Here is a 13,774-nt window from a genome sequence, read left to right on the forward strand (position 1 = left end):
AACATTCTTAAATAATAGTAGACTAATCAACACAGTGATATCAATATCAGCTGTCTCAATTGTTTACCATGTTTTGTTACAGGACAAGTGACCTGATACTCTCTATGAATCTTTATGCCCCTAACATGTGCATATTTACCACAATGATCCTCATCTTCTCCATTCGTGCAGTCCCTGTGACCGTTGCATTGGAGCACCTGTGGTAGGCACACACTTGTATTCCCACAGGGGAACTGGCCAAGTGGGCAGCCCTCCATCATCACCTTGCTGGCAAGCACGGAGACTGGTTCAAGGAAAAGAAAGAACAATAAAATATGAAAAATAAACAAAACATACGACCTATGAAACTGAGCTATGACAGACACTTCCAAGCAAGATACTTGCATGAATGATATAACCAGCATTACTGCCAATCCAGGTTCATTAACATTTGCTGTGACATCTCTTGAATGTGCTTTTTAAAACTGCAATTCCCACTTTACGTTTGTGTCTAGCTTCCAATCACACCATGAATCTAACCAAGCTAAAGAACCTCCTATGAAATTGGTTACAGATAGGGCAGTTATGAATATAACAGATTTCAGTGCAATATTAAAAATATATTAATTCATTGCACTAAATATTATAATTAACTAAAACTACAAACCACTTTGTCCTGGTCAGCATCAGTGGGGGATCTGGAGCCTATCCCATGAATACTGAGCACAATGAGAATTCACACCCAGAGGGATGCCAGTACCTCACAGGGCACCTCGCAGACACCTATTCACACACTTATTTGCATCTACAGGCAATTTAGTATAGCCAATCTTCCTACCTGCTTATGATTGGAAAGTGGGAGATAACTGGAAAACAAAGAGAAAACCCATGAGAACATGAGTCCACACAAATATTAAACAGAGCTCAAGTTTGAACTTGGGACAAACCTGAGATGCAATAACACTTCACATTGTGTCTACAGAAGTACACATCATAAATTATATTGTGCCGATGCCAATGGCAAATAACATTTTTATCCATTTATCCATTTTTTTTAAAACCATATCCAGCTTGTTGGCAGGGTTGTTAACAAAATGGAAGGCTCAGTAGCTGGTGGAGTCCTGCTGGACTTGGCTGATAATTAAAGCTATTCACTGTAATTTTCCAAAAACCATTTCGTTTTTTTCCCCACGATTTGGGCAGAAATTACACTGCCATATTTCCAGAAAATCTGGGCAGGGCAGAAAAAGGAAGTTATCAATGGCTGCAACCAGATTTCTGAGAGAGCAGATTGTGAAAAACCCTCAAGTGACTGCAAAAGAAATGCAGCAAGATTTGGTGGCAACAGGCACTGAGGTTGCCGTGAGCACAGTAAGGCGCATACTAAACATAGAAGGTTTACATGCCAGATCTCCAAGATGTACAGCATTTCTGACCCAAAGCACAAGAAATGTCGACTTAAAATCATATAAATAAGCCTCAGAAGTTTTGGGATTCTGTTCTGTGGAGCAATGAAACAAAACTGGAACTTTTCTGCACGATGGAGCTACGGTATGTTTGGAGGAAGAAGGATGAAGAAAGAACACTCTGTTCACAGTCAAGCATGGTGGTGGCTCGGTGATGATCTGGGGCTGTTTTGTATTCTCTTGCACTGGAAAGCTGCAGCATGTGGAAGGCAAGATGAATTCATTAAAGTATCATGAAATCCTAGAAGACAACATCATGCTGTCCGTGAGGAAGCTGATGCTTTGGCATCATTGGACCTTCCAACAGGTCAATGATCCCAAGCATACCTCAAATTCTACCAAGACTTGGTTGCAGAAGAAGTCCTGCAACCAGAGAGCAGATTGTGAAAAACCCTCAAGTGACTGCAAAAGACTGTTGGACCTTCCAGCAGGTCAATGATCCCAAGCATACCTCAAATTCTACCAAGACTTGGTTGCAGAAGAAGTCCTGTAAGATTACAGGGTCAACAATCATGTCCAGATCTCTTGTAAAACAAACACCTGGGTTACCCTTTGTCCATGGAGTGGGAAATGGTCTGCCAATAATGATGTCAACATGAGACAATGTTGTTTTCTGATTAGGTGTCATAAGATGCAACATGCAGTTCTTGATGGTATGATTTTTCTTTCCATGATCCATGTACTTTGGGGATGATATGGGATATGGAAATGCCAATCAATGTTCAGATATTTTCAAAGTTTCTGTGTTACTTAGAAACAAAGGATGTTCCATTATCACCATCAATAACCTTAAGGATACCATAGCCTGGGATTATTTCTTTGGTTAGAATTTTAACAACAGTGTTGGCATTTTCTTAGGAGCATGGGAAAGCTTCTACCCATTTGGAGAATTTGTCCATGATAACTAAAAGGCATTTGAGACCTCTGACAGTTGGCATGTGTGTAAAGTCAATTTGCAATGCCTGAAAGGGGCCACTAGGTGGTGGAAATGCATCATGTTTGGCAGTTTTTCCTTGTACATTTACTCTGGCACAAGTCAGACATGCATCATGAACTAATTTAACAGTTTTGTGGGTGTCACAAATACAAAACCTTGATGTTATAGCCGAGATCACCCATCTTCGTGTGCATGAGAAACACTGAAAATGACACATGAGAAACGGAAGTACAGATGATGGGAGAGCAAGGAGGTCAGCAGGGCAGCATAATAAACCACCTGTGGGTGAGGGGGAACAAGCTTCCGAGGACCAAAACATAAGGGCAACTGGAGAGACCTGTGTTTCTTAAAAAGCAACATCAATGTCAGGAGGGATTAGAGAATGAGAAAACGTGAAAAATAGACATTATGCTGGACAAAGGGGCTGGACGAGCACTCTTTGGTAGCACGCTTCGCCACTTCATCAACGAGTGAATTACCATGAGCCTTATCTGTGTTAGAGGAGTCATGACCTTTAACCTTAAGAATACCTGTCAGGTAAGAGCATGGCTTCTAAAAGATCAGAAACAAGCATGGTGCATGATATATTTTTGCCATCAGCAGCACGAAAACCACGAGCACGCCATATCTTTCCAAAATAATGTGCGATACCAAAAGCATAGTGCAAGTCAGTGTATATGGTAACAGTCTTACCCTTAAAGAGATAGCAAGCATGAGTGAGAGCAACGGGTTCTACAGCCTGAGATGGAGTGAGCCTGTGAACAATACTTGGTAATGAACTTACAAAATAGCAACAGAAAAATGTGGAGTTGATGGGTCTAGAACATGACCCATCAACATATACTTTCTCCCCTCCTTCTAGAGGGTGCTGTGATAAATCAGGACGGAGTGAGGAGGAGTCATGTATGTAGGCTAAGCAGTCATGTTCCAGCTAGGCCTTTGGTGCAGGCTCCTCCGGTCAGGTACTCAGAAGTCTGTGGCGCAGGACAGTGGGGCTATTGACCGTTGTCACATATTTGATGGTCAGGTTATGAGTGGCGCAAAGTTATATTTTCAACCCATACTTCAAGAATACAGGGATATCTACACGGAGACAGAAAATAAAAGATCACTTACCTCCGTCCAGATATCCCACTTTCTGACACCAGGAAACTGTTAAGATTTTGTTGTTACCAGACTCAGAATTAAATTCTTGGACCCATGCTGCTGTTACACTCTCAGTACTGAGCTCAGGAAGAAGTCACACAGACACAGAATGAAGTGAAAGCTTCTTAGTTTAATGCTGAAATAGGCAGAGTATATACACAGGAAAATAGGAAGGAAGGGTGGGGGGTATCCGCCTTGTGCCTGATACTCCCTGGGATAGGCTCCAGGTTCCCCGTGACCCTGAAGAAAAGGATGAGCGGTATAGAAGATGGATGGATGGATGAATGGATGGGTGGGGGTATGACAGTTAGATAAGTGCTTAACTATGAACAGAGAGCTTATTGTGTCAGAACAAGTACAGGGACAGAAACTTCTGTTCAATCAGATAAGAAGATATAGCACTTGGGGATACAGGGGTGATATGCACTTGTATGCCTGTAGGAGAGGAAAACAACCATACACAGTTGCGATTGGAAGTTTAAATACACTCATCATGAACATGAATGTCATGGCAATATTGAGCTTTCAATAATTTCTTTGAACATCTTTTATAAAAAACAAAAACAAGAATTTGGTTCACAAGTTTTAATTTATTTAGTTTGTTCTGTAGTCAACAAAGGTCAAGATTATACACACAGGTCAAAAATATGCATAAAGCACACTTAATATTTAGTTGAATGTCTTAGCAAGTTTCACCTCAAGCAGACGGTTTTGGTAGCCATCAACCGGCTTCTGGCAGAATTCTGGTTATATATTTGGCAGAATTGGTAATGTTCACTGACATTTGTTGGTTTCCTGGCCTTGACAACTTTTAAGCACAGTCCACAAATTTTCGATAGGGTTGAGATCAGGACTTTTGGAAGGCCATTCAATAAGCTTAATGTTAACCTGCTTTATTCATTCCACAACCAGCTTTGATGTGTGTTTGGGGTCATTGTCCTGTTGGAACCTCCCAATTGTGTCCAAGTTTCAACCATCTGGCTGGCTGTTTGAGATTATGCGGAATAATTCTAAGGTAGTCCTCCTTCTTCATTATTCCATCCACTTTGTGCAATGCACCAGTTCCCTTTCAAAGCGAACTCCACGTTGCATTTAGCATAAAACTATGGGGAGCGCCCCTCACGTGCAACTGGCATCTAAAGCTTGTGTAAAATCATGCCCATTTATAGGGCTGCCATGATCAGGTGACGTGGCAATTAAGCGTGTTGCGTGATATATATATGGCACCTGTGAACCGCGCCATCAGCCTTATTATCTTCAGCGAGACTGCATGTCGATTGTTTGTGTAAAGAAACAAAAATTCATTTCCTCTCTATCTTTTCTCAAAATCTCTGGACTTTTCTATCCCTTTAAAAAAAGAGTAGAAAAAAAAGGAATGAGTGAGAGAGAAAATATGAGTGAGAGACTTCAGGAAGTGTGTTACGTGCTCCCGTTTCATCACGGGGACTAGTGCACATTTTCTGTGTGAAGTGTCTAGGGTGGGAGCATGCGATGGCAGCCTCGAGAGGCTGCGCATTGTAACGCCTTACATTAGTCCGCTCACGACTCGCTCTCTTCTCGGAGGCAGAAGCAAGTTGGGTTTCAGAGCCTCACAAATCTGGGCCGGCCGCAGCCGAAGCAGCTAGCTGTCTCAGGTCTGGGGGATCTCTTATAGATCCGGAAGAGGAGCCGGAGACGAGCGCTGTTCTATCTCTTCCTCTGTCTTCCGAGTTCGGCTCTCCGCTGGATTTTGGAGCTTGTGTCGCAACTTCTCCTTCCGCTATGGAAAGCCAAAAGGAAAAACAAAGAGAACAAAACACACACACAAAAAAATAATAGTAATAATTCCTCTCGGACTCCGAGGAGCCAGGAGGATGTGATAAAAACTGAGAGCAGCATATAAAGAGCTACTTGAAGTGATTACTAAGGCTGGATGAGCTTTTATCTCCCCAGTGAAAGTAAATCCCTCACACTGCAGAAAAGTCCCCTTTTGTCCAGAAGTGCATGACAAAATATCAGGCTTCTGGGGGAAAACCATGCATAAGCCGTATTTATAACCCCACAATGTTGGATTATTCGGCCACTGTGGGGAATGAACAGCATGGCTATTTAGCTATGCTGAAGGTGGAGGAGGTGCTTGCGAGCTACCTCTCTCCATCGGCAGCAGGTAATTTAGGGGGGCCAGCTTTGCCATCCAAGCCACCGTGTAAGGCCACCATGGCATTGGTGAGCAAGGCCTATGCAATAGTAGTCTTGCTTGTGGGTCACTGCAGACAATGACAGTATTGCAGGCCTACCAAGCAGACCTGCTGAGTGAACTTGACATATGGCGGCATTCAGCCAGTTCCTTCCCTGTTGGGTCGAGTTCACCCAGGCATACACGTGTGGAGCCTGGACCAGCACTAGTGCGAGGGAGACACAGAAGGTGAGTATGGCAGCCCGCCAACCCCCGCAGACAGCCAGGAGATCCAGGCGGCCCGCGGCTTGCTAGTAGGCCTGATCTGAGAATGGTCATGAAGGCCAAGCAGACAAAGAGGAGCGGTCCTGAGGGGCCGTGGATGGACGTGTCAGGGGACATGAGGTTGTTAGGGCAGTTAGCCCCAATTGCTACTGTAGTTTTCAACGTTCTCTAGTCAGCGAACTGTCACAGGGCAACAAAAACATGATGCTTTCCCTCCAATAGAATGTGGAATAGTTAACGTCACTAAAAGACCGTCTGGTAGCGTGGAAACTACTGCCAAATGTGTCTCCATGGGTTCTGTCTTCCGTAGAAAAGGGTTACTGAGTCCAGTTTAGAGCTCTACCCTCCGGTTCAGAGGTGTGCTCACCCCAGTAGTCAGCACAGACCAGAGCCCGACGTTAGCGCAGGAAGTAAGATCCCTCTCAGACAAAGGAGCCATAGAACATGTACCCCGTTCCCTGAGGGAGGGAGGTTTTTACAGCCATTATTTCCTGGTCTGCAAAAAATAGGAGTACGCGGCCAATTTTAGATCTGTGTCATCTGAACTCTACTCTTCAGACATACAGGTTCAAGATGCTGACGACCAAACTTATCGCTCCACAGATTCAGTTTGAGGACCGGTTTGTGACGATAGATCTAAAAGGTGCATATTTCCACATAGAAATATCGCTAGCTTTATCCCTTCACACATTCACAAAGTGCATGGATGTCATTCTGGCTCCATTGTGACTCGAGGGCATCCGTGTACTAAACTACCTGGATGACTGGTTAATTCTAATTCTAGCACGGTCCAGGCAACTGGCGGTTCAACATCGAGATTTTGTTCTCACCCACATGAAGATCTTGGGGCTCAGGGTGAACCTCAGAAAAGTATGCTTTCTCCAGTGCAGTGGACAACTTTTCTAGGGGTTATAAGGATTCTACTATGATGAGTTTGTTTCTATCCCCAACAAGCATGTAGGGTGCTTTCCATTACCATTAAGTCTGAATTTTAGGTATTTTCCAATTCCATTATGTCTGAATTTCAGGTACTTTCTGATTCCATTGTATAAGAATTTTTAGGTATTTTCCACTACCCTTAAGTTCGCCCTTTTTCTGGTTCCCTTTCTTAAAAACAACTTCTGCTTTTTACAGCATTTTGGTCTGACCATTATTGTCACGATCTCCCCTTTAGACAGCACTGCAGCCGGAGTGCACATGTGCACGAGCCAGGTGCGCAAGTGCCCAGAGAGCCCATGCTCTGATGACTTGTTTCTGTTCTGTCTCCTCCCTGTTTTGTCACTGGTTGTTGTTTGAGGGTGTATCTACATTGGTTTCAGCTGTCAGCACTTAACTCTGGTTATGTTTGCAATACATACCCCTCACCTCCCAGTACAAGGCATGGAGTATTATAGTAGATAGTTAACTCGATAGTTAGATTGTTTATTTTAAACGTAGATTAGTTTTCTCGATACCACGCTGTTGTTTCCCGCCTCTCGTTTTCCAGTTTCATGTTTTGTGTTTTTGACCTCGTTACTAGTGACATCGATTCCAATTCCTGCCTAGCCAAGTTTATGACTGTTTGCCGATCGCCCGACCCATTGCCTGTTTTTGACTACGCCTCTGTTTCACGATTTGGATTTGTCTGTCTGCCTCCTTTAATAAAACGTCTTTACCTGCACTTGCTTCCGCCTCAGTTCCATAACGTGACAATTATCAAGTGAGGACCTTAGCTATCTCTGTACTTTTCTCTTTATTATGGGTAGGTTCATAATAAAGATGCATTTCTTTACACTCTCATTAATATTAAACATTACAATGTAAATCCCCCCCCTTACGCTACAGGATCATTCCTGTTACGATGTCTGTGGATGCCTCTACTCAAACAGAGAATTCTTCAGTCTTTTCCTCTGGGAATCCTTTTGAGCCTACTCCTGATGAGGCGTTCTCTGATCCTGGCTTCAGTCCTACCCCAGATTCTCTCAGCCCTACTCTGTATTTGCCTAGCAGTCCCGAATATTCTCCTGCACAATCCCAGTATTCCCAACCTCCTTCTCCTAGCGATTATTCACCTACAAGCCCTCTTTATTAACCTGTATGTCCCTCTTTCTCATTAATCTCTTATCTTCCACATGTGTTTCCCTTGTGTTTTCTTTCTATCATAAATTTTATCCAACAAGGGTTTGGGTCTTCTTCCAGACCTTGGCAAAGTGGCTACACTTCCCACTAACTTGTACTTACATACAATTGTTTGAATTGATGAGCTTGGAATCTGCAGTTGTTTAGAAATGGCTCCAAGAGACATTCTTGACTTGTGTAAATCCACCATCCTCTTTTTCAGATCTGCACTGTGCTCCTTGGACTTTCCCATAGTACTGTGTGTTGGTTAATCCAATGAATGCTGTCAAACAAACCCTTTTTATGCTTGCACAGAGAAGCTGCCACCTGTAGTAAATCATGATCACTAGCAGGAAATTAAGAGGCCTTGGTCTTGGCAAATTAAAGAAAATTTTGGAACTTTCAGCACCACTAAATTAATAATCGTGTTTGTATGTATATTTTTGATCCTGTACATATAATTTTTGTCCTGTATTGATTTCAGAAAACCCCAGATTAATTAAAACTTGTGAACCAAATTCTTTTTTTTTTTATTACAGATGTATGTTGTACAATCATTCTGCCCCAGAAAAAGAAAAGTTCAAAGAAATTATTGAAAGCCCCATATTGCCATGACATTCATGTCCATGATGAGTGTATGTAAACTTCCGACCGCAACTGTACATCTCTTCTCCTTTACAGACTATCATGGGGAATACAGAGAGGGAGAGATGAGAACATGCCCAAGTTATGTGGAACTTTACACTAATTAAATCCAAAATTAAATTAATGTACTAATCAATCCATTTGTACATTATTGTGTACACACAAACTGCTTTTCCTATTACAGTTAGTTTTTGAAAAACTCTCATGCAGCCCTTCAAATCTACAGAAAGGTCTGTCTTTTGTACCAGTCATCTGGATTTTCTATATTAGCAAATACATTTGAATATAAGTCAGAGTTTTTGATGTGAGATGCAGCTCATGACAAGGCGGAAAGCACAATAATGGAGCCAGTTTTTTAAAAAGAAAAGTTCCAACCATAGTGAATGTGGCTTTTATTCCTCCAGATGTAGGCTACATAAAATAGGCAGAGTTGTGTTAGAACAATGTTGCTTGTATTGCCACTGCTTCTGCAAGTCACATGACAAGTATAAATTAGGCCACTCTGCATCACATAGGGCTGTATCACACCCAATGATCACACCACCCCAGCGTGAAATATAACAACATGCCCCACTATGTTTTATTCCTTCACTCGTAGCTGGATGTGACAACGGAAAATGATGCACCCTTTCAAACACACAGCCTGACTTTTGACAAGGTTTGTGAAGAAATGTAAGCTTTTCTCACTTGCCTGGGAATTCAGTGCAAGGAATATTTATTTTATATATATATATATATATATATATATATAAAATATCAGTATATTATATAAGATATAATATACTGTAAATCTACCTGTTAACTTGTTTCCCCAAAATTAACTTAGAAAAAGAAGTAAAATATGTCTAACTTTTCCTATTCCTGAACATTTTGGGTTTCAAGTTTCAAGTTTTTTTGTGCAGTTTTTGAGTTGTAGTTTGGAAGTGAATTTTTTCCAGATGTTTGGCACCACCTGAAACCTCCCAATAAACTTTGATGAGATGCTCTTTGAGGCTCCACATGAAAGCTGCAAGACCAATTAATGTTGATGAAATAATGATAAATTCACATGTATGTGTACACCTCATTGCAAAAGGTTTAAATCACTATTGAAGGGTACAAATCCGCCACTGCATCTATTACACAGGGTGTTCCTCAAGGTTCCGTTCTTAGGCCACTACTGTTTATCATTTATATGTACCCACTTGGTGACATCAGACGCATGCATGGACTTTAATTTAATTGTTATGCTGATGACATCTAAATTTACCTTACCACCCGCTCTGAATAGCCATCATTTTCTGATTCACTCACTGCATGTATTAGGGACATCAAACACTGGATGTCCCTGAACTTTTTAAAAGTGTAATATTGTTTATTGGTTTGACTACTTCAGTCAAAATATGGATATGTCATTTGATATTGATGAGGCTCCTTCTTCCTCTGCCCGTAATCTTGGTGTTTTATTTGTCACAACTCTCTCTTTTGATTCCCATATCAACTCTATAGTTAAAAACTCTTTTTACCACCTTCCTAAAATTGCAACTTTTCGATCCTCTCTCACTCTGACTGATTATTGTAATGCCCTATTTATTGGCTTGCCCAAAAAATACATTTCAAGAATACAATATGTTCAAAATTTAGCTGCAAGGGTTCTCATCCTCCACCAGGTGCTCTGTTCATATCGCTCCTCTTCTGCATGATCTCCACGGGCTACCTGTGGCATCACATATTCAATATAAGATACTACTTCTAACATTTAAAGCACAAAATGGTCCTGCCCCTCACTACTTGTCTCACTTACTTCATCCATACTGCCTTACTCTGTCCCTTAGATCATCAGAACTTTTGTCCATACCTAGATTGCGGTTGTACACTGCAGGTGGATGGTTATTTTGTGTTGCTGCTCCAAAACTGTTTAACTCACTTCCTCTTATTCTCCATAACACCACTTCTCTGCCTAGTTTTTAGACCTAGCTAAAAACATATTTATTTATTTATTTATTTATTTATTTATTTATTTTTAATTTATTACATTTGTGTTGTTCATTGGGGGAAATAAGTATTGAATGCATCAACATTTTTTTTGTAAATATATTTCCAATGAGGCTGAATTCCGATGAAATCTTCCAGCAAGCACCACTGGGGCCATTATCCGCAAGCGGAAGTAACATCACTCTGTCATCAACTGGCCATGCACAGGTGCTCCTCGCAAGAATTCTGACCAGGAAGTCAGAAGAATAGTCAGAAAAGTAGCCCAAGAGCCAAGGACCACTTAGAAAGATCTCCAGAAACACATGGAGGCAGCAGCTACCATTGTCACAGAGAAAACTATAAGCAATGAACTCCACTACTCACGCTCACCCCACAAGACTCCATTAATAAAGAAAAGGCATGTCAAAGCTCATTTAAAATTTGCTACAACTCATTTGGACAAGCCTATGAAATACTAGGAGAGTGTAGTCTGGTCAGACAAGAGCAAAACTGAACTTTTTGTCTGTCATACTACACACCATATTTGGAGAAGAAATGGCACTGCACATCGCCTTTAAAACGCTATATCAATAGTTTGGAGGTGAAAGCATCATGGTGTGGGGTTGTTTTTCTTCGCATGGTACTGGCAGACTTCATATAATTAAATATACAATGAATGGAGCCCTTTACAGGAAGATTCTTGAGAAGAATCTGCTGCCATCCACCAGGATGATGAAGCTGAGACGTGGGTGGACCTTCCAGCAGGACAACGATCCAAAGCATACAGCAAAGGAAACTCTCAATTGATTTCAGAGGAAAAAAATCAAGGCGTTAGAATGGCCCAGTCAGTCACCTGACTTCAATCCAATTGAAGAAGATTTAAAGACAATATCTTTAGAAGAATGGGCCGAAATCACACCTGAATGCTGCGGCAGATTAATTTCTTCATGCAGGAAGCACCTTGAAGCTGTCATTACAAACAAAGGATTCTCCACTAAGTATTAAATTAATTTCAGTTCAGTACTTTTTTCCTGTGTCATTCTGCTTTATTACACATAACTTAATTTATGGACTTTAATGTTTGGATTTCTTTATATGTATGGATATATTGCGTTCTGGATTTCTGATGTGTGGTGAAAATTTTATGTGAATAGCCTCATTGGAAATACAGTATCTCACAAAAGTGAGTACACCCCTCACATTCTTGTAAATATTTGATTATATCTTTTCATGTGACAACACTGAAGAAATGACACTTTGCGACAATGTAAAGTAGTAAGTGTACAGCTTGTATAACAGTGTAAATTTGCTGTCCCCTCAAAATAACTCAACACACAGCAATTAATGTCTAAACCACTGGCAACAAAAGTGAGTACACCCCTAAGTGAAAATGTCCAATTGGACCCAAAGTGTCAATATTTTGTATGGCCACCATTATTTTCCAGCACTGCCTAAACCCTCTTTGGCATGGAGTTCACCAGAGCTTCACAGGTTGCCACTGGAGTCCTCTTCCACTCCTCCATGACGACATCACAGAGCTGGTGGATGTTAGAGGCCTTGTGCTCCTCCACCTTCCGTTTGAGGATGCCCCACAGATGCTCAATAAGGTTTAGGTCTACAGATATGCTTGGTCAGCCCATTACCTTCACCCTCAGCTTCTTTAGCAAGGCAGTGGTCGTCTTGGAGGTGTGTTTGGGGTCGTTGTCATGCTGGAATACTGCCCTGAGGCCCAGTCTCCAAAGGGATATCACAGTACATGTTGGCATTCATGGTTCCCTCAATGAGCTGTAGCTCCCCAGTGCCAGCAGCACTCATGCAGCCCCAGACCATGACACTCCCACCACCATGCTTGACTGTAGGCAAGACACACTTGTCTTTGTACTCCTCACCTGGTTGCCGCCACACACGACTGACACCATCTGAACCACATAAGTTTATCTTGGTCTCATCAGACTACAGGACATGGTTCCAGTAATCCATGTCCTTAGTCTGCTTATCTTCAGCAAACTGTTTGCGGGATTTCTTGTGCATCATCTTTAGAACAGCCTTCCATCTGGGACGACAGCCATGCAGACCAATTTGATGCAGTGTGCGGCGTATGGTCTGAGCACTGACAGGCTGACCCCCCCACCCTTTCAACCTCTGCAGCAATGCTGGCAGCACTCATACATCTATTTCCCAAAGACAACCTCTGGATATAACGCTGAGCATGTGCACTGAACTTCTTTGGTCGACTATGGCGAGGCCTGTCCTGAGTGGAACCTGTCCTGTTAAACCACTGTATGGTCTTGGCCATCGTGCTGCAGCTCAGTGTCAGGGTCTTGGAAATCTTCTTATAGCCTAGACCATCTTCATGTAGAGCAACAATTCTTTTTTTCAGATCCTCAGAGAGTTCTTTGCCATGAGGTGTCGTGTTGAACTTCCAGTGACCAGTATGAGGGAGTGTGAGAGTGATGACACCAAATTTAACACACCTGCTCCCCATTCACACCTGACACCTTGTAACACTAACAAGTCACATGACACCGGGGAGGGAAAATGGCTAATTGGGCCCAATTTGGACATTTTCACTTAGGGGTGTACTCACTTTTGTTGCCAGCTGTTTAGACATAAATGGCTGTGTGTTGAGGTATTTTGAGTGGACAGCAAATTTACACTGTTAAACAAGCTGTACACTCACTACTTTACATTGTAGCAAAGTGTCATTTCTTCAGTGTTGTCACATGAAAAGATATCAAACTGAAAACAATGTTGACATGTTCAATATTTAATTCCCCCACTGTATGTATTTGTATGTATTTTATGTATTTGATACATGCTATGTAAAGCAACCTATGAAAAGCTTTGGAAAAGCACTATATAAATAAAACATCTTCTACTACTTCTTCAAGGATGAGAATGGGATCAAAAAACAGGAAACGAGGACAATGAATGAAAAGCTTGGGATGGCTCTGGCAGCTAAACACAGAAACAATACTTCGCATGAAACAAAGATGCATGGGGGTTTAAATATACAAAGTAATCCAAGGGATGGTGCAGAACAGCTGACACATTAGGGAAACAACCAATAACAAAACAGGAATGTAGATATGACATAAACCATAACAAACA

General features: G+C 41.7%; 1 protein-coding gene across 4 annotated transcripts in view; it reads right to left on the bottom strand.

Moving 5' to 3' along the window:
• The window catches only part of rxfp2a (relaxin family peptide receptor 2a), a 141,510-nt gene that overhangs the window by 83,395 nt on the left and 44,341 nt on the right, over nucleotides 1–13,774 (bottom strand). For all 4 annotated transcript variants that reach the window (XM_047160690.2, XM_047160689.2, XM_017489990.3 and 1 more), the window contains exon 2: nucleotides 140–283. In XM_047160690.2, the coding sequence (XP_047016646.1) occupies nucleotides 140–283 (144 nt within the window). The remainder of the gene's footprint in view (nucleotides 1–139; nucleotides 284–13,774) is intronic.

The sequence above is a fragment of the Ictalurus punctatus genome, chromosome 16, assembly GCF_001660625.3.
Source record: "Ictalurus punctatus breed USDA103 chromosome 16, Coco_2.0, whole genome shotgun sequence".
Classification (NCBI taxonomy): domain Eukaryota; kingdom Metazoa; phylum Chordata; class Actinopteri; order Siluriformes; family Ictaluridae; genus Ictalurus; species Ictalurus punctatus.